Source organism: Alexandromys fortis, unplaced genomic scaffold, assembly GCF_014885135.2.
Source record: "Alexandromys fortis isolate MF-2015 unplaced genomic scaffold, M_Fortis_MF-2015_v1.1 scaffold_78, whole genome shotgun sequence".
Classification (NCBI taxonomy): domain Eukaryota; kingdom Metazoa; phylum Chordata; class Mammalia; order Rodentia; family Cricetidae; genus Alexandromys; species Alexandromys fortis.
In genome coordinates this window covers 4,106,527-4,130,153 of record NW_026067977.1, presented here as the reverse complement: position 1 = coordinate 4,130,153, position 23,627 = coordinate 4,106,527, and the positions used below count along the sequence as shown (strand labels likewise).

Below are 23,627 nucleotides of genomic sequence, written 5' to 3'. Positions count from 1 at the left end.
GGAAGGAAGGAAGGAAGGAAGGAAGGAAGGAAAGGTGTATCCTTTTTTCAATAAAGGGGCAGCCATCCTGATTCACCCTCAGATCTTGTCTCTATCCCCCCTCACCAACTCCACACCTTCTCTTTGGGACCTGAACCCCACTGGAGCTGGACTCTGGCAAGTAACCAAGGCTCAGAGAGAACCAACATTCTGCTTCTATCCACGGCTTAGAGTTTACTCTTCTTATATTTCATTAAAAAATACAGAACATCTTTCTTTTTTTTAGGATTTATTTTTAATTCTGTGTGTGTGTGTTTGTGTGGGTGTATGCACATGTGTGCCGGTGCCCACAGGAGCTAGAGGTGTCAGGCTGCCATGGAGTTGGCGTCACAGGTAATTGTGAGCCACCTGATGTGGCTGCTGGGAATCGAACTCTGATGGTTTGGAAGAGCAGAGCGTGCTCCCAACCACTGAGCCATCTCTCCAGCTCTGGTATGTATCTTTTTTGCAGAGTTTCTTTTGTACAAAATAATATCTGTATGGTTAATTTGTTGTATATAGGAGGGGTTTTCTTTTTTTGTTGTTGTTGTTGCTGTATAGAATTCTTATTTAGTGGTAAAAATGCCAGCATTTACTTTTGTATGTCTCCTGTCCTGCTGATGTGTATGTGTACTGTCTATAGACCTGGCCCCTGCTGACAAGCAGGGCTGGGGTAGAGCTCACTTACTTGTCTAGCACGTGCCAGACACACACCAGATTCCTGGCATCACACAATAAAAAGCTGTTATCAAAAGTTTATATATATCTTTGATAGACATAATCTTTTTTTGCTATTATCTAGAATTGCTATGTTATGGGGTGGGTCTATTACTACAACACACTGCCAAGTACTTTTCCAAAGCAGTTGGACTAAATTACACTCTCAGCAGCAAATAGGAATCTAGTCCCTCCTCCTGATCTCCCCACCACTTAGAACTGCTGCCTTTGAGCTCTAGCCCCTCTGGTAATAAAGGTATCTCATGGTTTCTGTGTGAACTTCTCAACCCCAGTACACAGCCCTGGCTGGGCTAGAACTTGCAATCTTCCGGCCTCAGTCTCTAGAGTAATTGGTATTACATGTGCATGCCAGCACATCTGGCTCAAACTCATTCATTCTGTACCATATGACTCTTCATTGCTATATAAATACGATTGTTTTTAATTGCTTTTATAAGTCATCACTCTCTGTTGAAATTAGTATCTCATAAATTCCAGAAACACTGCCAATTCAGAACAGGCCAGTTCTCAGGCATTCTGACTCAGTGTATATGTATCATAGACGGTAACTCAATCACAAAAGTAGACAAAAGCCCAGAGTGATCACAGGAGTGTTCAGAATTATGGAAGCCAAGAAGACAGAAAGACCGAGACTTGAGTGTCTGTTGGTCATCAGGACCCTGGTGAGCGGTAAGGAGGATGCTGCCGGTGAGATGGCAATGAACTAGGAGTGGATGGGGCCATGAAGCTCGGGAGCAGCAACTGTAGACAATCCTTCAAGGAGTTAACCCAACCCGGCAGCAAGGGGACGACACAGTGAGGGCTGGGAAGGAACACTGGGTGCAGGAGAACTTTTCTCGTTAGCACAGGAAAGAAGTTATATTTAAACCTGGGTGGGAAGGCGTCAGGAAGGAAGGGGGAAGAAACAAGGATAGAGAACAGAAGCCCGGAAGGGAGAGAAGGCAGGGACCTCCAGTGGGACCTGGAGAGGTGCGCAGTCACCAGGAGCAGGGCTGCTCTTCCCCTGGAGCAGGAGTGTGGACAAGCAAAGGACGAGGGCTGCGGGCAGATTTGCAGGCTTAAGGGGTACACGACTAGGAACTTCTAGCGGAGGGCTTCTACAGCTTCCCTGCTTTGAAATAATAAGCAGGATTATCTGTCAAGAGGGGAGAGATGGAGAAGCAGAGGCTTGGAGAGGTAGGAGTATCTCAATTAGGCTTTGTGAAAACACAAAGCAAGAGCACGTGATTCCACTGGCACAGGGGCTTTTTTTGGGGGGGGGGAGTACAAGGGTTTGAAGCCAGGGCTTCACACATGCTACAGAAGTGTTCACCCCTGAGTTATAGCCCCAGCCATACACAGTGCTCCACTCCTGAGCTCCAGCCCCAGCCCTGCACAGTGCTCCACCTGAGCTCCAGCCCCAGCCCTACAGAGGGCATTAGTAAAAGCTGGGATCTCCGAGAACATCTGTCACAGATTAGAATCCACCAGTTAACGGGAAAGCAAGCCAGGGAGCCATGGTCACAGCTGTCACCGGAGGAAAGGTCCTTAAAGACTCATGTCATACAGCTAAGGATTGAGGCAGGGTCCATGCACGTGGCCACAGGGAATAAAATAAAGGTTTTCAAAAGGATGGTGGTGTGATTTCAGTGTAAACTGTCCCCCTATGCTCAACTTTTGAGCATCCCCAGACCGTGGTGCAGTTTCGAAGACTATGGAAGTTTTAGGAGGTGGAGCCTCAGTGAAGGAAGTGAGTCATTGGAGGCCGGCCTTATGGTTTGGTAAGCCTGGCTCGACTTCCTGTCTCCTCTGCTTTCTGAGGGCAGACCTGTGTGACACGTGCCTCACACACTGGCAGCTACGTCTTCCAGAGCATGGCGGACTGTATCCCCAAAGACTGGGAGCTAAAATGCCTCACCCACTGCTTCTGGCCTGAGATCTGGTCACAGCAATGAGAAAAGTAACTAACACAGATGACCCGGGCTGGTGACAGCAAACGAGGAGGAAGATGGACAAAGTATGGATATGACATTTATTTGAAAGTCAGTAAAAGATACGGTGAAAACAAAAATAAGGGAACGACTTCAAGTAGAACATTTGAAAGTTGGGGGAAAGCTTATGTTTCTGGAAACTCTAGAGCAGTGGTTCTCAACCTTCCTAACGCTGGAACCCCTTAATATATAGCTCCTCATATTGTGGTGACCCCAACCATAAAATTATTTTGTTGCTACTTCATAACTGTAATTTTGCTGTTATGAATCCTAATGTCAATATCTGTGTTTTCCAGTGGTCTTAGGTCAAGTGACCCCTGTGAAAGGGTCACAACCCACAGACTGAGAACAGCTGCTTAAGGGGAAGGAGGAAGGAGAGGAACAAGATAAAATGTAATACCCGGCATCCATCTTTGGAAGCCCCCTCCCCCTGGGAGTTGCCTTGGTCTGGACTCCACCTCCCAGAAAGCCCGCCAAGCAGTGACCCCTCCCCAGGGAGGGTCAGGACTACTCCCACAGGCCATTTAGGCTGCTGCCAAGAGAATGAACCTGTGGTCTCTGGGTTTTATGGGGTCTCCCCTGCTGTCTCTTCTTTGCCATGCTTCCCCAGCCACCTGGGGGCGCTGCATTAAACGCGGGCATCTTTTATTGGGTCTAATTTGTCTGATTGGAATTATTTGCGTCGGCAGAGAGGCTTGTCTTAAGAATATTCCTAACAGAAAGAACATGCAGGAAAGGGGGAGAAAGGAAGGGCTCGCGAAAGAAAGAACGGTGGCAGTTCTTTCAGAAGTGGAAGATGAGAAAATGTGTGTGCCATGAGACCAAGTTGGTTGATTCTGTTCATGTCATATGGCCCTACTATAGTAAAAAGGGAGTATCTATGATAAGAATTAAAGGCCTGGCTACCGGAGAAATAGCCCAATTGCTTGTTTGTTTACTTTGAGATAGACCCTGACTGTAGTATCCCAGGCTAACCTTAAACTTCTGAGCCTCCTGTCTCAACCTCAGGATACGATCTTTAAGAGCTGCTCAGCGGTGAGCTGTGGTGAACAGACAGGGGACTGGTCCTTAGCTGACGCTAGAGAACATGACTCATAGAGAGGCTGAACTATATAATTCTTAAACTCTCTCAGAACCTGGACACAGTAAAAAGAAAATAAACTTGGACCAAAGATAGGAAAATTACTGACCACCCTTAAATGGGGGAATGCCTTGCTTCTCAAGAGTGCACACAGAATGACAAGGACCTGATAACAGCAAGAGCTGAGTCTGGGCTCAGGGTGGAGGCACACACTCTAACCCAGAGCTCTGGAGGAGGCTGAGGCAGGAGGATGCCTCAAAGTTTAAGGCTAGCCTGGGCTACAGGAGGCCCTGTCTCAAAACAGCAAGTCTGAAGTCTCGGTTAAGGGGCTAAGACAAGGGATGTTTGTGGCGAGAAAGCAAGTTCTGGGAAAGTAGCAAACACATAGAAAGGAGGCAAAAGGGAAGACGACGGAGGGCAGCCATGATGTGGGGTGGGAGACGACAGGGCAGCCATGATGTGGGGTGGGAGACGACAGGGCAGCCATGATGTGGGGTGGGAAAAATCAAAGACAAGTTGCGCGTAAGGGCAGCAACAGCAGAAGAGAATGCCGCTGTGGTTTTACACACACGCACACACAAGGTTCACAAAACAGTAACTTCCATCACCTTAGAAAGAACAGCATATGGTTTAAATCATATATTATCTTATCATTGTTTTCAATTCCGACATAAATCATGTAAGAACTAAAATCAGAAAAGAGTCACCGTAATGACACAGGCAACTTCTCCTACCTCCAGTGTGGAGAACACATGGACAATGCTCTGTGCTTATCGGGTTCACTTAGGAGTCCGTTTCATTCTTTTGCATTTAATTGGGTGAGGGTTGAAAATCCCGGCTGAAACAATGAGCTGCCGTAAAGTGGTAAAAATAGCAACACGCGCAGTAGTGGAAGTTTTTTAGTCTCAATACAAAAGATCGTTCTTCAGAGTAAATAAAGAACCAATCTCAAGAATTTGATGTCTTCTGGAACAAACCTTCAGATTACCTGCCAACAACATAGGTGAGGAACCATTTTTTTCAACAGGGTCTCACCGTGTACCCCTGGTTAGCCTGGAGCTCCCTCTGTATACTAAGCTATCCTTGAGATAATCATATAAGGATATGAGATTAAAGGTATGCGCCACCCCTGCCCAGCTAAAGGGCTTATTTTTATGTGTACGAGTGTTTTGCCTGTATGTATATAAATGTGCCACGTGTGTGCAGTGCCGTGGGAGGCCAAAAGAAAGCATCACACTCCCTGGACGGTTGTGTCATATGGGTGCTGGGAACGGAAGCCAGGGTCTCCACAGTGGCAGCGAGTGTTCTCAACTGCTCAACAATCTCTCCAGCCCCCCAAGTGTTTGTTTGCTAGCCCCAGTTGGCTGTGAGCTCACTGTAGAGCTGAAGACGCCCTAGAACTCCTGACCCTCCTACCTCCATCTACCTCATTCTAAGGGTACAGATTTTTACCACCACATCCAGCTTCTGTGAATCTGGGATCAAACTTAAAGCCTCTAGCAGGCTAGGCAGGCACACTACCAACTGAGCTACACCCAGTCTCTCGTTGAAAATACTTGAAAGGGCTTGTTTTTTTGTTTTTTGTTTAAAAAAGGGCCCGCGCGGGGGGGGGAGGGGCGGCTTCAAACTCCTCCGCAGTCCAGGATGACCTTGCATTTCAGATTCCCCAGCCTCTACTTCTCGGGTGCTAAGATTCCAGGCGAGGACCACACCTAGTCCAGTGAAGGCTGGTTGCAGGGCTTCAACCGAGAGACACAGGCCCTCTAGCACCCAGGCTACATCTCAGCCTGAAAGTTGTTTAACTTTCCATTAAAGCTCATCTGAATGCTTTTTGACAACTGGCAAGCTCTCTTCCTGAATGAGTCTGGGTACCGGTGTCAACCTCAGCTGGTTACCTCTGAGATCTCAGTCACCCATTACCCTCATCCTGGGCTCTGGATCCTGCCTGACATCTGCATCTCGTTGCTCTACAGACACTTCAAACTCAACAGGTTCAGAATGGAAACAATTATCATCCCTCCCATGAAAAATAATAAAGCCAGCCTCTGTAGTCACTGAGTTTTCCAAGCTAAGAAACAAAGTCATTGCCCTTTTTGCTCCTCCGCTAATGGATTCTCGAACACTCCCCATCCCCTGTCTTCATGGCTGCCCTCTCCTCTTCCTCCGGATTCTCATCTGCCCCACCAGGAGTACTTCAATAGCAAACTTGGCCTATCTATCTTATCAACCTCCAAACCTATCTCCCTGCCTTCTGCCTGGCTTCATTCAATCCAGCCACCACACAGAACCATCAGTATGTAATCTTGTCTAATTACTGCTGACCCTTCTCTGGGTCTCCATTGTCTCCAGACTCAGTTGCGAGGTCCTCACACAGATTCTCTCCTATAACTGGTGTCCACAGACTCATCCCCCCCCCCCCGCCACTGCCGAATCATAGCTTTAAACTATGTATTTGTTAAAAATTCATGTTACTTAAAAAGTATTTAAAAAAAAAACTTCAATACCATATGCTACAGTGAAAGATTTTGCCGAGCTGAACTTAATCAGTCATTTCTTTATTCCAAGTCAGGGGGCCTACCCCCACACTTACCTAGCAATTGCAGTGATCTAATGGAATAAACAACCATGCTCTGCAATTTTCTTTTTCTACATTATTTTTAGCCCAACCACCCATCTCTGTACCTCTGACTTTAGTAACCAGAACGCATTTCTTGAACTTACTGTACGTCACAAAGAGCCCTGGCCCTCATCCATACCTTCCGCGAGCTGGGCAAACTCCTAGCCATCCCTCAAAATCAATTCAAATATGGTACTTGATTCAACCTTTTCTACAGCCCTCCTCCCTACCACATTGTTTCCCGTTCAATTATATTTATACCTCTATTATAATACTAAAACTACAGTGACTTTATTTATTTATTGTTTGGGGACAGAGTTCCCTACTTAGCCCAACTCAGCCTACAAAATTTCCTGCTTCCTGCCTTAGCCTTCCAGGCACTAGGAGTGCAGGTATAACCACCATGACTGGGACATTTCTTCTCCGGCTTCTAACATTTAAGTCATGGTTTGCGAACAGGTATTTTAAACTCCTTATTGAAAACAGACACATCTTATATTGCTAAGATAATGCCCTAAGTGGCTGGGAGTTTAAAAACAAGGAGAATCCCATGTCATTCACCAGAAGAAAAAAAAAGTTTTACATACAAAGTATAATTAAACTGTAGCTTGGACATGCCTCTATATCTTGTAATACCAGTTTTTCTGTCTGTCCCTCCTCCTCTTCTCCCTCCCTCCCTCTCTCTCTCTCTCTCTCTCTCTCTCTCTCTCTCTCTCTCTGCCTGTCTGATTTGAGATTCATAAAAATTCTGTCTTTTAAATACCTGGTGGATTTCACTGTGTCTTACAGAATTTGAACTCAATCCATGGCAGAGATTGAGCACTGAGCTCAGGACCATTGCAGCCTGACACCTCCGCCGCCTGACGTGGTGGCAGGCGGTCACTCATCTTCCCTGTGCCTCTCATGGTGACAGCATCCCTCAGTGGTACATTTTGTGCCTCTCATGGTGACAGCATCCCTCAGTGGTACATTTTGTGAGGACTAAAAAGCTAATACACAGAATGAATTCAGGACGCTGCCTGCGCTGAGCTTTCCAAATGGCTTTCCAGTACTTTCTTAGCCCCCTCAGCAGAAGGAGCACATACGCTCCCAGGAAGGAGGCCTCCTTCCCATGCGTGCCAACAGTGTAGGTTCTCAACTATGCCTTGACAGTTGCTCAGTAAGTAAAACAAATACAAGGTGTTAGTTAGACCTGTAAGATCAACAAATAAACTTTCAGTAAACTCATTATGCAGAACATGCTTAAAGTTGGTTTGAAAAATAGTTTTAGACAATCTTAGTGGCAAACACCACAATCCTAGCTCTCAGATCTAGATAGAATTTACTGCATGTTTGAGGGCAGCCTGAGCTACATAAGGCCAACCTGTCTCAGAAACAAAACAAAAGTTTCAAAACACCTATTTTCCCACTAAATTGTTGAAAAGGTTTAAATAAAACTTTTTCTATAAGTTTTTTTTTCTATTTGAAACAAAACTCATCATAATAGCTTGGCTAGCATGAAACTCACTATGTAGACCAGGCTGGTCTTGAACTCATAGAGATACACTTCTTCTGCCTCCCATGTGGTAGGATTAAAGGCATGCGCCATTACACTGGACTAAAGATTTATTTTTATTTACATGTATGTGTGTGTGTATATACATGACTGGAGAGATGGCTTAAGAGCACTGTCTGCTCTTCCAAAGGTCCTGAGTTCAATTCCCAGCAACTACACGGTGGCTTACAACCATCTGCAATGAGATCTGGTGCTCTCTTGAAGAAGAGACCTGGTCTGTCATCCTCATCAACTTAGACCATGAAACCCAACATGGACAAGTTCAACAGAGCTGTCATATACAGGCTTCAGCATTGCCAGGGCATAAATTTCATTTTTCAATTTATATATATATATTTATATTTATATTTATATATGTGTGTGTAAGCATATACTACATTTATGTCTTTGGAAGGCAGAAGAGGATATCAGATCCCATGATGCTGGAGTTACAAGCAGTTGTATACTACCAGACATGTGTGCTAGAAACTGAACTCAGGTCCTCTGGAAGAGCATCAAGTGCTTTTAGTCACTGGGTCTTCTCTCCAGCCTCACAAAGAAAACTCTTAAAAGAGCACAAAATTATTTACTAGTAATTTCCCCTCTAGACCTCCACTTAATTCCACTATGGTATACAGTACCTATAGCAAAAGGACCGCTACAGATCATTTAAAAGTAATATGATTTCAGCCAGGCAGTGGTGGCGCATGCCTTTAATCCCAGCACTAGAGAAGCAGAGGCAGGTGGATCTCTGTGAGTTCGAAGCCAGCCTGGTCTATAAGAGTTAGTTCCAGGACAGGTTCCAAAGCTACAGAGAAACCCTGTCTCGAAAAACCAAACAGTAATAACTATATGACTTCCAGCTGGGGCTGGGGGTGTGGCTCAGTGGTAGAGTTCTAGTAGTCACAAGACCCTAGATTCAACCTGCAAAGCAAGAGAAAAGAAGGGCCAACGAGACAGCTCAGCAGGGCGGGGAGCTTGCCATGGAGCCTGAACTCACACCCCAGAACCCACAGGACAGAAGAAGAAAATTAAGTCTCACAAATTGTTTCTTCCCCTCTAAACATGTGCCCTGTGTGCCCACACATATAATAAATAAATTTTTATTACATTTATTAGTTTGTGGGGGGAGGCAATGTGGTGGGATACATTTGGAGGTCAGAGGACAATCTGCAGGAGCTGGTTCTCTCCTTCTACACATCCTGGGGACTGAACTCAGCTCTTCAGACTTGGCAGCAAGTGCCCTTACACCCTAAGCCATCTCTCTAACCCTTAATACAAGGAATTTTTAATTTTGTTTTGTTCTGCATGGTAGTGGAGTCACACATATACCCAGGCTGGCCTCAAACTCACCATACAGTCAATGGCCTGAGCTTTTGAACCCCAATGTGCACCTCTCTTATGCTGGGGTGGGAGGTGTGAACCGCTATGCCCAGTTTACCAAGTACTGGGACTGCACCCAGGACTCTGTGCGTGGTAGGTACATACATCACCAATAGCTACATCCACATCCCTAATTTTACATTTTAAATTAGAAAAGGAAAGAGGCTGCCTACAGCTCTCCATCAAAAGCACTGATATTTCCGAGTCTAAAAAAAGTCTAAGTCTATTGCCACATTTGACAGACTAATGGAAGGCCATGAGATGGTTACTGCAGCTCCTGGTTTCTGCCTTTGAAACGACTCCAGGCACCCGTCAGTACCCCTAGTAGAAACCTCCTGGTTACAGCCTGCTATTCCTTTTTTTTTTTTAATTTCCCATCTCCCCCTAATTTGTACAAGGAAAGGACATAGCCGTCTATAATAAAAACTGTACAAAACCCACAGCTACGTATTAACTGCTTTAGAAGATTCAGATCTTCCTATAAGGAGCCCCTCAATTTACAAAAACAAATTTAAGTCCTGCTTTGAAGCAATGCTCTCAGCTCACTCGGTCAGATATCTTCAACAGTGACTATTTATCTAAGGCCGAGGAAAAGAGTCTCTCTGATTGGTACAAACTTCATGGCAAATGATTCCACAACACTATACAGATAGTATGCTATTTTAGAAAAGTTCATGACTCAGTTAAGAATAGATCCGCTCTCCAAACAATGGTGATTGTGTGGAAAAGAAGCGTAAATAGCTTATTTACATAGTAGGCAGAAGTTAGAACCTATCTAACATACTGTAGGCGAATCAGCAGCTTTGAGATAAAGGTGTGCAGGTCGCCTACTGAACGCTAAGCACTTAGTAGTTTCACAGACTAGACGTGCTCCAGTGTGCATGTGTATCAAACAATGCCTGACATCTGCTGAACGCGGTCACTCCTGTCCTTTGACCATGAGAACACCCATGGGCGTCCCAGTTTTACACTTATGGGAACCAAGCAAGGAAAAAGTTGCCCTGGCGGAGGTGCGACGTTTTGTTTGTGGGCCGGAGCTCCAGAGTGGAGCCTACTGACTCATAATCTAATCATCATCTTCTCTCCTGGCTACTCCACAGTTGTACTTCCAGGCCCACTGTTGAGTTTTTTACTTAAAAAAACTACTTGACGACTTCCACTATTGAGCCTGCCAGACTGTTTGGAGGCAAAGAGCACGCATACACTCTTTACCGCTGTTTCAAGTGCACCGTCCGGGCACGTCCAAGTTCAAGACCGCCTGAGAGGCGCGTTTCCTCCGGGTGGCGAGCGCCCGGCTCCTCCGCCCGCGCCCCCAACAGCGCCTGCGGCTGCGGCTTTCACGCAGGCTGCCACCCGCCTTCCCTTGGCCCAAAGTGCCCAGCTCCCTGGAGACCACTGACACACGGGACGCCCCCAGGGGCAACGCCAACAGCTGAGAGACCGAGGCCCCGCCGCCTCACTCCCGGGCCGGCCGCATCCCATCGCCTACCTGCCTGGGCCGCGACACCGACTCCCGCAAGGATACTCGCATCTGTGGCCTCTGGGATCCAACTCTGGCCTCTTCGTCCCGCCCCCGCAGATCGCAGTCCCCGCCCCCGAACACGCCCCTTCTCGGCCTGGACACGCCCCACGCCCACCCACAGGCTCCGCCCTTCCCCGGTCTCTGCACCCTGCCCAAAACCCATGCCTGGCGGTCTCTCCGCCCCCCGACTCTGGTGCGCCAGAGTGCTCGTTGGCTCCCTGCTGCGACCTTGGCCCAAGCTTGGCGGAGCCAAAACTCTGTTTCCGGATCTGCTGTCGGACCAACCACACGCGACGGACTCGCACCTCGAGGGAGAGCCTAGTTGTATCAGGAGCAAACAGCACCTCCTTTATGAAAACCATAAAGCAACTCAGTGAGCAAACATTCCTTGGGAACATTAGTTAGTAGAGATCCCCCAAGATAAAGGTGTACAGGGCGCCTACTGAGCTATTGGAATGTGCCAATAACGCACCTGGCCCCGGGTTTGGACTCCCCAGCCGGATGCTTTGGATGCCCACTCCCCGTGTCGACCAGGTCGCCACACCCGGTTAAGACTCACGCTTAAGCGCTCCTGCCGGCAACACGATCTTGCTCAGGTATGCACATGGCTCGGTGCCTGCTGCCAGAGTAGCCCAGTTTCACTCTGCGAGACTGGGATGAGTGGAGCCTAGTTCCCAGCACTATCTAACCGCCCCACCCACCCCACCCCACCCCATCAGACCTTGTGTCTGGTAACCAAGTTTCCCTCGCTTGTTCACACAGAAGTACTAAAATAGAAGACTGCCGCAGAGAGGTGTTTGATTACACATCACGGGTGACTGTCACCAGCCAATTTAGCAATGACAAAAAAGGCAGCATGTCCCAATCCGTTGTGAAGTCATGAGGTAGGGACAATAAAAGGATTTGGTGAGGGAGAAGTAACGACAGACAGTACCTTTAAAAAAAAATCTAGTGAGGAAATAGTGTGAATCTTGTTTGGAATAAATTATAGACACTGGTCTTTCTGAACTTCATCACTCCCTTCCCTAAAGTGTATGCCATCTTTCTTTATACATAGATGTGTGTCTTATTATTTTTTATAGATTATTTTTTATAGCGTCTCACAGTGTAGCCCAGGCTGGCCTGCCTCAAACTTCTCATCTTCCCACCCCTTCTTCCGGAGTGCCAGCACAGGCGTGAGCCATCACAACCGACTTTGAATCTAATCGATTTGGAAAGTATCCCAGATAAGTTGTACAAGATGAAATTCGGAACTGAAGGAGTGTTTTTGAAATTCATGTTTTGAACTTTGCATCCAGGAAGGTTCTTTGGCAGAATGAAGGAACCTGGGATTCCAAGACAAGCAGAATAAATGAATTCCCGTGTGTATTCTGTTGCCCTCTCATGGTTAGGATGGAGCTGGCTCTGATAGTAACTGTCCTACTACAATGTAAGTCCGAGAATAATATTAAGTGATTTGTATTATTTTGGTGGCTAGGAAGTCAACATAAAATCAGCTTCTTAGCAAATAAGCACTCACCAAACCGAATTTTTAACTTCTGAAACCAGGAAGAGGAGTCTTACACCACCCCAGTACAAACATGTCCTAAGGGACACACCTAAGCTCTCTGCTACCTGTGCAGAAAGGGAAAACATGCATGAATTTGCTCTCACTACATTCTGAGGTGTCTTGAGGAGTTCCCTTTTCACATATCCTGTAGCCTCAAGGGTGATCAGCTTGAAGGAGAATGAAAACCATCTTTTCGCTCTTGGTGTCTGATAGTTTGGTCTATAACTACTTTTTTAAATAAACTGAGTGAAATATCAACCTAACCACTAGATGGCAACACAGCTGTGTGTGAACAAATGGAATCCGGAGGACCTGAGCATCTCCTGACCTGAAGTACCCAGCATCTTTATCCTTGTCTCTCTGTCTCTCTCTAGACAGAGCTTCACTGTGTAGCGCTTTGGCTGTCCTGACACACACCTTGTAGACCAGGATTGTTTGAACTCAGAGATCTGCCTGCCTCTGCCTCAGTGTGTTGGGACTGAAGGCGTGCACCACCGTACCTCGCAGGCCTCTCCTGCTTCAGCAAGCTGAAGTCTCCAGCTATTATTCTTGGGTCCCTGCCCTAGCCACGCCCACTCCCATAACCTCTGACCCTCCCATCGCCATCTTGGGTCCCTCTCTCTCTTTCTGCTTCCTTAGCGTGCGCACGCGTTTTCTCTCTCTCTCTCTCTTCTTTTATCTCTCCTCTCTCCTTTTTATCTCTTTTCTCTGTCTTTCTTTCTCCCCCTTCCTTAATAAATACTTATGGCTATTTCCTGTGTTTACGTGTCTGTTACCTGCCGCCACCGTGGGCCAAGGAAGCGTGCCCTCCTGTAGCCGCCCTCATGGCCGGCTCCCTCCGCCAGCCGGCCCGGGGACCGTTTGCAGCAGCTCTCTCATCGTTTTTTAAGAATAACACCAGCTAGGGTAAATCTTCCCTCGGTTCTGCTCAGAGATGCCGGTTTTCTAAACTTTCTCATATCTGGTCTGACTTTGTGGAAGAAAGCCCCGATAGACTTAAGCTTTGTCAAGGAACTTTTCAATGGATCCAAGTGCCTTAACTGTGTTCTGTTTCTATAGTCCTAAAGCCCACCGTCTCTCAGCATTGGCTCACTGGCTTGTGTCCTTGGCTACCTCTGATAACTCTCCTGCCTGAAAGTCGTGCAGGCTCTGTAGTTACACAACCTTACATCCCCACCGCTGTCCCTCACAAAGGACTTTAGCTAATTCGCATTTGCTCGTTATCACTAAAATAGAAATTATATCTACTGTACAAAGGCAGGAAAGGAACTGAGTAGATGAAATATCAGTGAAGCACTTAATACAATGCTTGCCTTATTTAAGAGTAGGGTCGTGATAACTGGTACTACAGGGTTCAGACTCAGTGAAAACCCCACTCACAGCGTTATCCAGTTTCTTTATTTATTCTGTTGGTTTGAGACCCTCCGCAATTAAGTTGAGTTCATAACACCAAGTTTCGTAGCGATAGGCCATGCGAATTTGAGCGACATTTGTCCTCCGGATGTCATTTCCAACGGGGCCTTCCTCCAGGTAATTATTGCCCAGAAACTTGGCTTTTTCCTGTAAGACAACGGGAGGAGAAAGCTCAATGTCTCCTTTTCCCACTGAGATAGACGGTGATCACATCCTCCACCGTAATCTTCATGTTACTCATAAACCAAAGGAAAAACAGCAAGCCATTCATTTGGTGCCTCTGTGTGCATGTTCCCTGAGAAATCAAATGTATTATTTCCTGAGAGACATGGCCAGAGGACAGAACTCAGTGGGGGAGGCACAAGGATTCAAATCAGAGCCTTCCAGGCTCTACCACTCCCTTAGCTAAATCCCCAGCCCAGAATAGTCTTTTCTAGTCCCTATCATAGCAACTGTATGTGGCTTGTGCATCAGCTTCTCCTCATGTATCCATGTCTTTCCTCACGCCCCTCATTTCCAATAATTTTTCTTTTTTCTTTCTTTTCTTTATTATTATTATTTTTTCGAGACAGGGTTTCTCGGTTGTTTTGGAGCCTGTCCGGGAACTCACTCTGTAGACCAGGCTGGCCTCGAACTCACAGAGCTTCACCTGCCTCTGCCTCCCTAGTGCTGGGATTAAAGCCATGCACCACCACCGCCCGGCATTCCACTAATTTTTCAATGTGTAGATCGCTAGACCCCCATGCTCAGAAGGGCAGTCAGCTACAATCCAGTCTACCTCGTGAGAAATTCCACACTGCAGGACACTGTTCCTGGCCACCTCACACATGTCGCAGGTGCTCAGCTTGAAGACTTGCGCAGCAATGGCATATTCTTCCATCAGGGGCTCCTGCAGTTATTTATGTAAATAAGGAGAGGGGTGCCTTAGAAAAGAAACACTACCATCCTACGTAAAGAGGAGGAAGAAGTGCCTTGATTGGACTTTCAGTTTCTGGGTGGGGAGTGATGGCGCCGCAAAACACACTTGCATTGCTCACGCTTCGGCGTGTACCTTGGTAAAATGGAATTGCATCGGGTCATCGGTTGACAGCGAGATCATCAGGCCTTTCTGGAGGAAATCCAAGAAAGGATTTTTGGCGTATTCGAGAAACAGGCTGTTGTTACTTAATGGTGACATGGCGATTGGAATCTGGGCTAAGAAAAACAAGTACTGTAACACAGGACTCTGGAAAGAAAGGAAAAGCGACTGTGAGGATGGTGAAAAGGGATAGACCCTAGAAATCTTAAAAGTCCCTGTTCAACCCTATGGTTTAGCTTTCCACAAAGGTGTCTTAAATCCTACAGAGTGGTTATAGTTTGTCTTTTCCTTCTTTCTTCCCTTCCTTCCTTCTTTCTTTCTTTCTTTTCTTCTTTCCTTCCTTCCTTCCTTCCTTCCTTCCTTCTTTCTTTCCTTCCTTCCTTCTTTCTTTTGTTCTTTCTTTCCTTTCTTCTTTCTTTCTTTCCTTTCTCTCTTCTTAATGTGCATTGGTGTTTTGCCCGCACATGTATCTGTGTGAAGGTGTCAGATACCCTGGAACCGAAGTTACAGACAGTTGTGTGTTACCATGTGGGTGCCAGGACTTGAACCCAGTTCCTCTGGAAGAGCAGCCACTGCTCTTAACCAGGCTGATTGTAATTTCAATGTAAATACTGAAAATTAAATGTTCTGTTATGGCTTCCAGAAGCATTGGATAAAATCAGTTCTTTAAACTTGAATATTAAGTTATCAAAGTTAGATGGTCTGATCTAGACAACTAAAGCTCAAAAGAGTCTCCCCGAAACCAACTTTTTTTTTTTTTGGCTACATGAAAGTTATGACTATCACAAGAGACATTTTAAAGCAAGCTACAACAAGAAACCTGGCAAAAAGTAGCTGCAGGGAAGCCAAGCCAACCTCTGACTTTATCCGCCAGAGTTCTAAGATGGAAGTCGGGAGATGTGAATTCATTCTTCTCCGAGGGTGACTAGCAAGGTAACCTTGAAAGAAACCCTTAGCAGCAGAGAAACTCCTAGAATGAGCTACCTAAGTAACCCTCCCAAATGATTCATGCTCAGTGACCCTCATTTCATAATAAGGGTGCTAAAGACTCAGAGTAGTGAAACTGAAGCTGTTCCTTTTCAACCTTGCAAAGTTAGATAACAACCTAGAGAAGAGACAGCAATGGCTGTGGTTTCTGTAGTCCCTGATTATGATTTGAAAATGTCCTGCTCCCTTTGTGTCGTGGGCTGGTTCTCCACTGGACTAGCATAGTCCTCACCCCAAGTTCCCCATCCTCCTGGGGCTTGAGAGCTGCTCTGTCCCCCTTCTCCTGATACCTTGGACTTTTCAACCCTACAGAGAAAGTACAAAGCATTCAGGTTATCAGATGCCAGCTGCTAGCTAGGGAAGACAGGGGCCGAGTGCCTCCTGCTCATCCTTGATTCACTGATGAGCTCAAAATACAGATCATACTGAAAATGGACCATAATGATTTATTTGTTACAGACTCTAATATAGAATTATTATTACTATTAAGAATATACTCTGGCCTGGCATGGTGGCGCACGCCTATAATCCCAGCACTCAGGAGGCAGAGGTAGGAGGATCTCTGTGAGTTTGAGGCCATCCTGGTCTACAGAGTGAGTTCCAGGACAGCCAGAGCTACACAGAGAAACCCTGTCTCAAAGAAACCAAAGTGGGTAGGGGAGAAAAGACTCTAAGCCAGATGTGGTGGTATTCACCTGTAATCCCAAAGCCCAGCATTCAGAAGCAGAGGCAAGGGGATTAGGAATTCAAAGTCATCTTTAGCTACATAACAAATTCAAGTCCAGCCTGGGCTACATAAGACCCTGTCTCAAAATTAAATTAAATTTAAAAAGCTTCGAACTCACCTTCTTTAAATTCAGGCCGTGCGAAATATTGTCTGCTATCATAAAGGCTGTCATGAGGTGAGTGAGCGCTCCCGCCTCCCCACAGTGAGGGCGGAACAGAAATGTGTTCATGCCTCGTTCCCTGTGAAAATGAAAGGGCCGTGGGAACCTCAGGTTCTGGGCACAGAGATGGGCTGTGGGAACCCCAGGTTCTGGGCAGAGAGATGGGCTCTGGGAACCCCAGGTTCTGGGCAGAGAGATGAGCTATGGGAACCCCAGGTTCTGGGCAGAGAGATGAGCTGTGGGAACCCCAGGTTCTGGGCAGAGAGATGAGCTGTGGGAACCCCAGGTTCTGGGCAGAGAGATTTACAGAAAAATCCATTGGCAGAGTTAACACTTGGGAAGGGAACAACCACCAAACAGATCCATCAAAACATAAACTGCAAATCTTCGTCGTAATTCTTACTAAATACGATCGTTTTTCAGAAAAGAGGCAGCAGAGGATATGGTGGGACGAGGAGGCAACGGAGAATGAGTGCATCTATCTATAGGGACTTCAGTGTCGGTGTGAGCCTCCCCGGGTACCATCTATGGGGACTCCAGTGTCGGTGTGAGCCTCCCCGGGTACCATCTATGGGGACTCCAGTGTCGGTGTGAGCCTCCCCGGGTACCAGGCACATACATGGTGCACAGACATACATGCAGGCAAAACACTCGCACACAATAAGTAAAAATAGATAAATCTTTCAAAAAAAATTTAAAAAAGAAAAAGAAAAGCAAGAGGCAGTGGTGTGCATCTGTGACCCCAGGACCCCTAGGTGAGAAGGAAAGCTGAGACAAGAACGGCCAGACACTCAGGTCTAGTATGTAGTATGTAGAAAGAAGAGGCCCGCCTCAGTAACCTGGACGAAGGGAACCGACATCTGCCCTCTGACCCCTCCCCCGGCAGGTGCTCTCCAGCGCTGATACACACACATAAATACACTCACGCACAGATGTATCAAAAGGCAGCCCTTCCAGCCGGGCGGTGGTGGCGCACGCCTTTAATCCCAGCACTCGGGAGGCAGAGGCAGGCGGATCTCTGTGAGTTTGAGGCCAGCCTGGGCTATAAGAGCTAGTTCCAGGGCAGGAACCAAAACCACAGAGAAACCCTGTCTCAAAAACAACAACAACAACAAAAAAAAAAAAACAAAAAAAAAGGCAACCCTTCCACCCCACTTCTCCTGCACTTACCTTCTCAGGCTGTTGAGCACTGTGATGTTTGCATACATGTAGTAGGCATAGTAAGTATAAGATGGGTTGTTCTCCATTGTCCACTCCTCAGGCTTGGGACTCTTGGAGGAAAACATGTGACCACTGTGTTTGGACTCATCATCCACGCTGTCAAAGCCCGTGATCTGTCAGGAAAGTGAGCCGTACCATGGGTTCAGTTCAAGGGCAGAGGCTCTGTCCGCAGAGAAGTTCCTCAGACAGCTCCAAAGGGGAGGTCGATTTAAAGATAAGTAGGGAGAGTCGGTGATGGCCAGCAAGGACAACGGGCTTGGGAGAGGAATAAGAGCCCGAAGGGTCATACTTACGTGTTTGAGAAAGACACTGAGGTCTGGGTGAGCTTGGGGGTTGATGGTGGCCTCAAACACTGGAAGGAAAATATTCTCCAGCATCTTTCCAAAGTGTGGCAGGAAATTTTTGGATCGGAACACATCACTAAAGGCGAAAGGAAAGGGAACTTAGGAGGAGTCCCACTGTGTGGGAGCCAGAGAACCAACTGTGACATGTCAGAAAAGGGCCTGGTGGGTTCATCCTGCACCCACTCCCAGACAGTCTCCTTGCACACACATGAGGAGGAGTGTGTTCATCTGACACCCACTCCCAGTCTCCTTGCACACACATGAGGAGGAGTGTGTTCATCTGACACCCACTCCCAGACAGTCTCCTCGCACACACATGAGGAGGAGTTTAGGTTGGACGGGCATTGGATCACATACCCCAGCTCTTTATAAACTCCCTGTGGCAAGAAAACTCAACTTTTACAACCGAGTCCAGCTATGAGGAATATAGTAATTGTGCCATAGGGATCTCAGCGATCAAACACACGTGTGTCACAAGACAGCAAATGGGAAGCTGCTATCAAGAGTTCCTATCTGGGGAGGAGGATGCGGCTCCATTGGTAAAGTGCTTGCCTGATGTGCACAAAACTTTTGGGTTCAATTCCCTGTACCCCACGAACCAGACAAAAGTGGTGGCGCATGCCTAGAATTTGATAGCTTCAGCACTCTGGGAGAGTGTCTCCTCTCTCTCTCACACACACACTTCATCTGTGGTAACAATAAATTGTACCACTTTATATATGCCAGAAACTTCTTTTTTTGTTTTAAAAAAAAACAAACAGGAATTTTCTGTGTAGCCCTGGTCATCTTGGAACTCTCTCTGTAGACATGGCTGGCCTCGAACGCAGAGATTTGCCTGCCTCTGCTGGAATTAAAGGCTTATGCCACTACCATCCAGCACCAGAAACTTTTCTCAATAGCCAAAAAATATTAGTTACATTAATCCTCATAACAACTCATCCCCATTTTTAGGTATTTTGAGAGATCTGAACTCATAATCTAAGCTTCATAGTTGTGAAGCAAACACTTTACCAGCTGAGCCATCTCTCCATTTCCAGAACGAAACCTGGCATTTCCAGAGGGCACACAAGCAGGTTGGCAGAGAGCATGTAAGTTAGATAAAAGATCAATGATGCTGCGCACAGGAGAGAAAGCATTCCTGCAGGCAGGGAGTGACGGCACATCCGTGGGAGGGGGTAGACGTCCTCGGTACCACTGCTGACAAACACTCTGGCTACAAAATCAGCCAGAAGTGGCAGCAAAGGTTCGGATACAAGACAGCGATAATTGGATTCTGACATGGTGGCACAGTTCTGTAATCCCAGCGTGCGGGGGACAGAAACAGGTGGATTGTCTAGCCTGAGTTATATAGTGAGAAATTTCTAATTTTAGGTCAGCCTGGGCTACATAGCAAGACCTTACGAGAGAGAGAGAGAGAGAGAGAGAGAGAGAGAGAGAGAGAGAGAGAGAGAGAGAGAGAGAGATGCTGGAGCTAGTTCCCAGTGTAGCCCCTTCAGCAAAGCTGACATTTATTTAAATTCTGGTTCAGGTTGAGAGGAGAGGCAGGAGAGGACAGACTTGAGGGCCCGGCCCCCTCAGGGAGGCCTAAATGCGTACTAGATCCTGGGGACTTGGATCATCCACGTCATGTTGGGGCAATAGATGCGGTTGCAGACAAACCAGGAGGAGAGTTTGCTCCACTCATCTGGACTGCGACCATAGATGGACAAGCGGGGCTCTGCATGCTGGTACTTGGCCTCCACCAGGTCTGCACCCACCTCCTGTAAAGCCAAGAGAAGGGTCTGAGGCCAGGAATTCCCACAAGTCCTCCCAGAGGTCAAGACCCATGAGATGTAGGGAGGGGAAATACATCCTCCAAAGAGCTGTGGAACTGTGAAAGGGAGTGAGAAGAGAAGTATCCAAGACTGAGCAAGGACAAAGACTGGTAAGATGTGACAGAGACCTCGGGGAAAGGTCAGGCTAAGGATGATGAGAGAGAGATAGCCATGGGGCCTGCAAGACAAGAACAGCTGTATATACCCCCATTTCCTCAGTGGCATAACCCCTATCCCACATGCTTCTTTTGTTTGTTTGTTTTTTTAAGATTTTATTTATTATGTATATAATGTTCTGCCTGCATGTATGCTTGCAGGCCTGAAGAGGGCACCAGAACTCATTACAGATGGTTGTGAGCCAACATGTAGTTGCTGGGAATTGAACTCAGGACCTCTGGAAGAGCAGGCAATGCTCTTAACCTCTGAGCCATCTCTCCAGCCCTGCTACTCTTGCTTCTTAAAACACAGCATCACAAGGAATGCTCTTAGATCTACCCAAACCTTGAAGACCAGGTCTTCACCCCCTAAATCACACCTTAACTTCTCTACCCTAGAAACAGAGACATTTCCCCAGACACCTCCCTTCCCTCCCCTTCTGCTTTCCTTCCTTCTTTCCTGTCTTCCCTTCTCTCCTCCTCATTCATGAACCCATACTAAGTATTTTTTTACTCACCTTGATGATAGTGGCAAAATATTCCCCTTTAATGTAATTGTCTGTTTTTAGGTAGAGGTCCCGAAGCTCACTCGCACCCACGGGGTTGTATTTGTCATTAAATTTATCAAAACGTTGGAATGTCTGGCGTCCCTGAATCAGGAAACAAGAGCAGAAGTTTTGATTACAAGAGTTTCCTGGGCACATAACCCTGGAGATGACCAAGTGAAACAGGGTGGATCTCAGGGGAAGAGGATGGGCTCCAAGGACGAAGCTCAGTGTGAGCGATAGTGGGTGAACCTCAAAACTCATCAGAGGTGCTTCCGGTCATCACAGCAGCCAAGGTAGTGAAGAGGGATGTGCTAAGGGAGGGAGGGACTGGGTCATCTGGGGTTCCGTGTGAGAAAACTAAGCATCTTCCCAACCTACAGCGTGAACATCCAGAGAGTCAACCGTCAGGTCGTAGGGATGCATCTTCAATTTAGCAAAAAGTTCCTTCAGGGTCAGATTCTTCTCTTTAGTGCTGTGGACCACTCTGTCGGCATCGATGTGATAGGATTTCTTAATAAAGCGCAGCAGATGCTTCTGGTTCATGCAGGCGGCCGCATGGATGTGAGTATCCACCTATGTGCACGTTCAGAGGGAGAAAAACCAGCAATCAGCCTTCTTTCCTCCACGGTCAGTGGCCACAGTGCCTGCAGACTCCGCCTAGGAGGGAGGAAGGAACAGACGGTGGTGTGGACTGACAGCTGATGGAGGTGGCCCAGTGGTAAGGACCCATTTGCGTCCTCTCTGCACCTGTGCAAGACTGTGAGCAGTTTAGCTGGGTGCAGGGATGATGCTTGCCCCTCCTGAGCATCAGCGCACCCGATGTGCTTCTGACGTATTGAAGCAAAATTCTTTTTTTTAAAAAAAATGTTTATTTATTATTTATTATGTATACAATAGTCTATCTGTGTGTATGCAGAAGGCCAGAAGAGGGCACCAGATCTTATTACAGATGGTTGTGAGCCACCATGTGGTTGCTGGGAATTGAACTCAGGACCTTTGGAAGAGCAGGCAATGCTCTTAACCACTGAGCCATCTCTCCAGCCCCCTGAAGCAAAATTCTTATAGCTTGTTCTCTACGCCACAAATACAATTAGAAGCAATGTAACTATCATAGCTTTTGTACCCAGAGAAGTTAAGGAAGATGTTAGGAAGCTTGTTGGCTACACTGGCACATGCCAGTAATCCCTGCCACATCCCAGCCCTGGGGAGGAAGAGGCAGGAAATCAGGAGTTTAAAGTTGTCTTCAACTATGTACTTCAAAAGTTCAACTTCAAACTTCAAACTCAGTTTGTGCCAAACTGAGCCACATGAGACCCTGCTTCAAAAAGCAAAACCAAACAAAATTATGGCAGGAAGCTGACTCAGAAGGTAAAAGCATTTGCCAACAAGCTTGATGTCCACAGAGAGCTGACTCCTGAAAACTGTCTTGGTACATTGATGATATGGTACAAACAAAATTTATAAGTACAATATTATTTGACTGTTTGAGGCAATTTCACGTAGCCCAGACTGGCCCTGAGTTAAAATGTGGCTGAAGATGACTTCAAACTCCTCATCCTCCTACCTTCACCTCCCAAGGACTGGGATTTCAGACAAGTCGTCCATTTATCCATCTATCTATCTATCTATCTATCTATCTATCTATCTATCCACCCACAGACTTTCATTCTATAAATCAGGCTGGCCTTGAACTCACAGAGATCCACTGTCTCTGCCCCCCCCAGTACTGAGATTAAAGATGGGCCACCAGACTTAGTTTATCATGCCCGATTTATAAAATAAATATTAGCCAGACACGGTGTGTGCTGTGATCCCAGCACTCAGGAGGCACAGGCAGGAGGACCGCTGTGGGTCGGAAGGCAGCCTGGTATACATAATGAGTTCCAGCCAGCCAGGGCTGCACAGCCATCATGTCTCAAAAATCAACAGGAAAGGCTAGAGCAATGGCTCAGCAGTTAAGAGGGCGTATTCCTCTTGCAGAGGACCTGAGTTCAGTTCCCAGCACATTGTAGCTCACAGCTGCTATAACTCCAGTTTCAGGGGCTCCAATACTGTCTGGACCCTGAGAGTACCTGCACTCATGGTGCCCGTCTCGCCCCTCTCCCTTGCCCAAGTTCATACTCACACACGACTTTATATAAAGTGCCTTTTTCCCCTCTTGGACAAGCAACAGAATGGCACTTGGAATCTTCCAGATATGCTCTACCTGCCTTCACTAAAGTCCACGCAACCTGCAGCAGCGGTGGGTTCATCGGCAAACAGCTTCTTGTCCTTAAGGGCACCCTGGGTGCGGTGCACTCACCTTCCTGCAGTTATAAAAGTCCCGGTGAGGGTTGTTCTTCAGTTCCTTCAGCTCATCCATCTCGTTCAGCATCTGATGGACCTGGAACTTGGAGGAGAGGAACTTCAGACGCCGGTGGGCGTAAGTCTTACTGTGGAAAGTCAACACACGGGATTCGTCAATCTATGCGGACAGGTAAGGAAACTGATAACAATTTCGAAGGCTCCAGGACTTGCCTCACCCACAGGAGGAAATAGTTGTGGGAAGAAATACTGTTTGTTCCTCTACAATTACCCAGCTTTTCAGCAAAATTGGACATAATACTGAAGAAGGTCGTGGGAAAGCTTTTAAAAATCTATGGGGACCGTGTCAGTCAAAGGTGAGGCCCCCAGCTGTGGAGGCAGTAGACCTGGGCGCCGTCCTGATTCAGCACTGTGTGACACAGAGGTACTTACTTGCCTTCCTTCACTTTCAGATGCTTCACCTT

The 23,627-nt window shown here is 46.9% G+C and overlaps 2 protein-coding genes across 2 annotated transcripts in view; both read right to left on the bottom strand.

Annotated features, from left to right (window-relative positions):
* Dennd2c (DENN domain containing 2C) overlaps positions 1-10,898 on the bottom strand; it is a 74,800-nt gene extending 63,902 nt beyond the window's left edge. The window contains exon 1 of the mRNA XM_050157569.1: positions 10,831-10,898. The gene's annotated coding sequence lies outside the window, so the exon portion shown is untranslated. The remainder of the gene's footprint in view (positions 1-10,830) is intronic.
* A 2,915-nt stretch (positions 10,899-13,813) lies between these two features.
* Ampd1 (adenosine monophosphate deaminase 1) overlaps positions 13,814-23,627 on the bottom strand; it is a 25,026-nt gene continuing 15,212 nt past the window's right edge. The window contains 10 exon segments of the mRNA XM_050157578.1: positions 13,814-13,972; positions 14,604-14,714; positions 14,877-15,050; positions 16,736-16,856; positions 17,948-18,111; positions 18,292-18,418; positions 19,939-20,102; positions 20,830-20,961; positions 21,238-21,432; positions 23,162-23,291. Coding sequence (XP_050013535.1) covers positions 13,814-13,972; positions 14,604-14,714; positions 14,877-15,050; positions 16,736-16,856; positions 17,948-18,111; positions 18,292-18,418; positions 19,939-20,102; positions 20,830-20,961; positions 21,238-21,432; positions 23,162-23,291 — 1,477 coding nt within the window.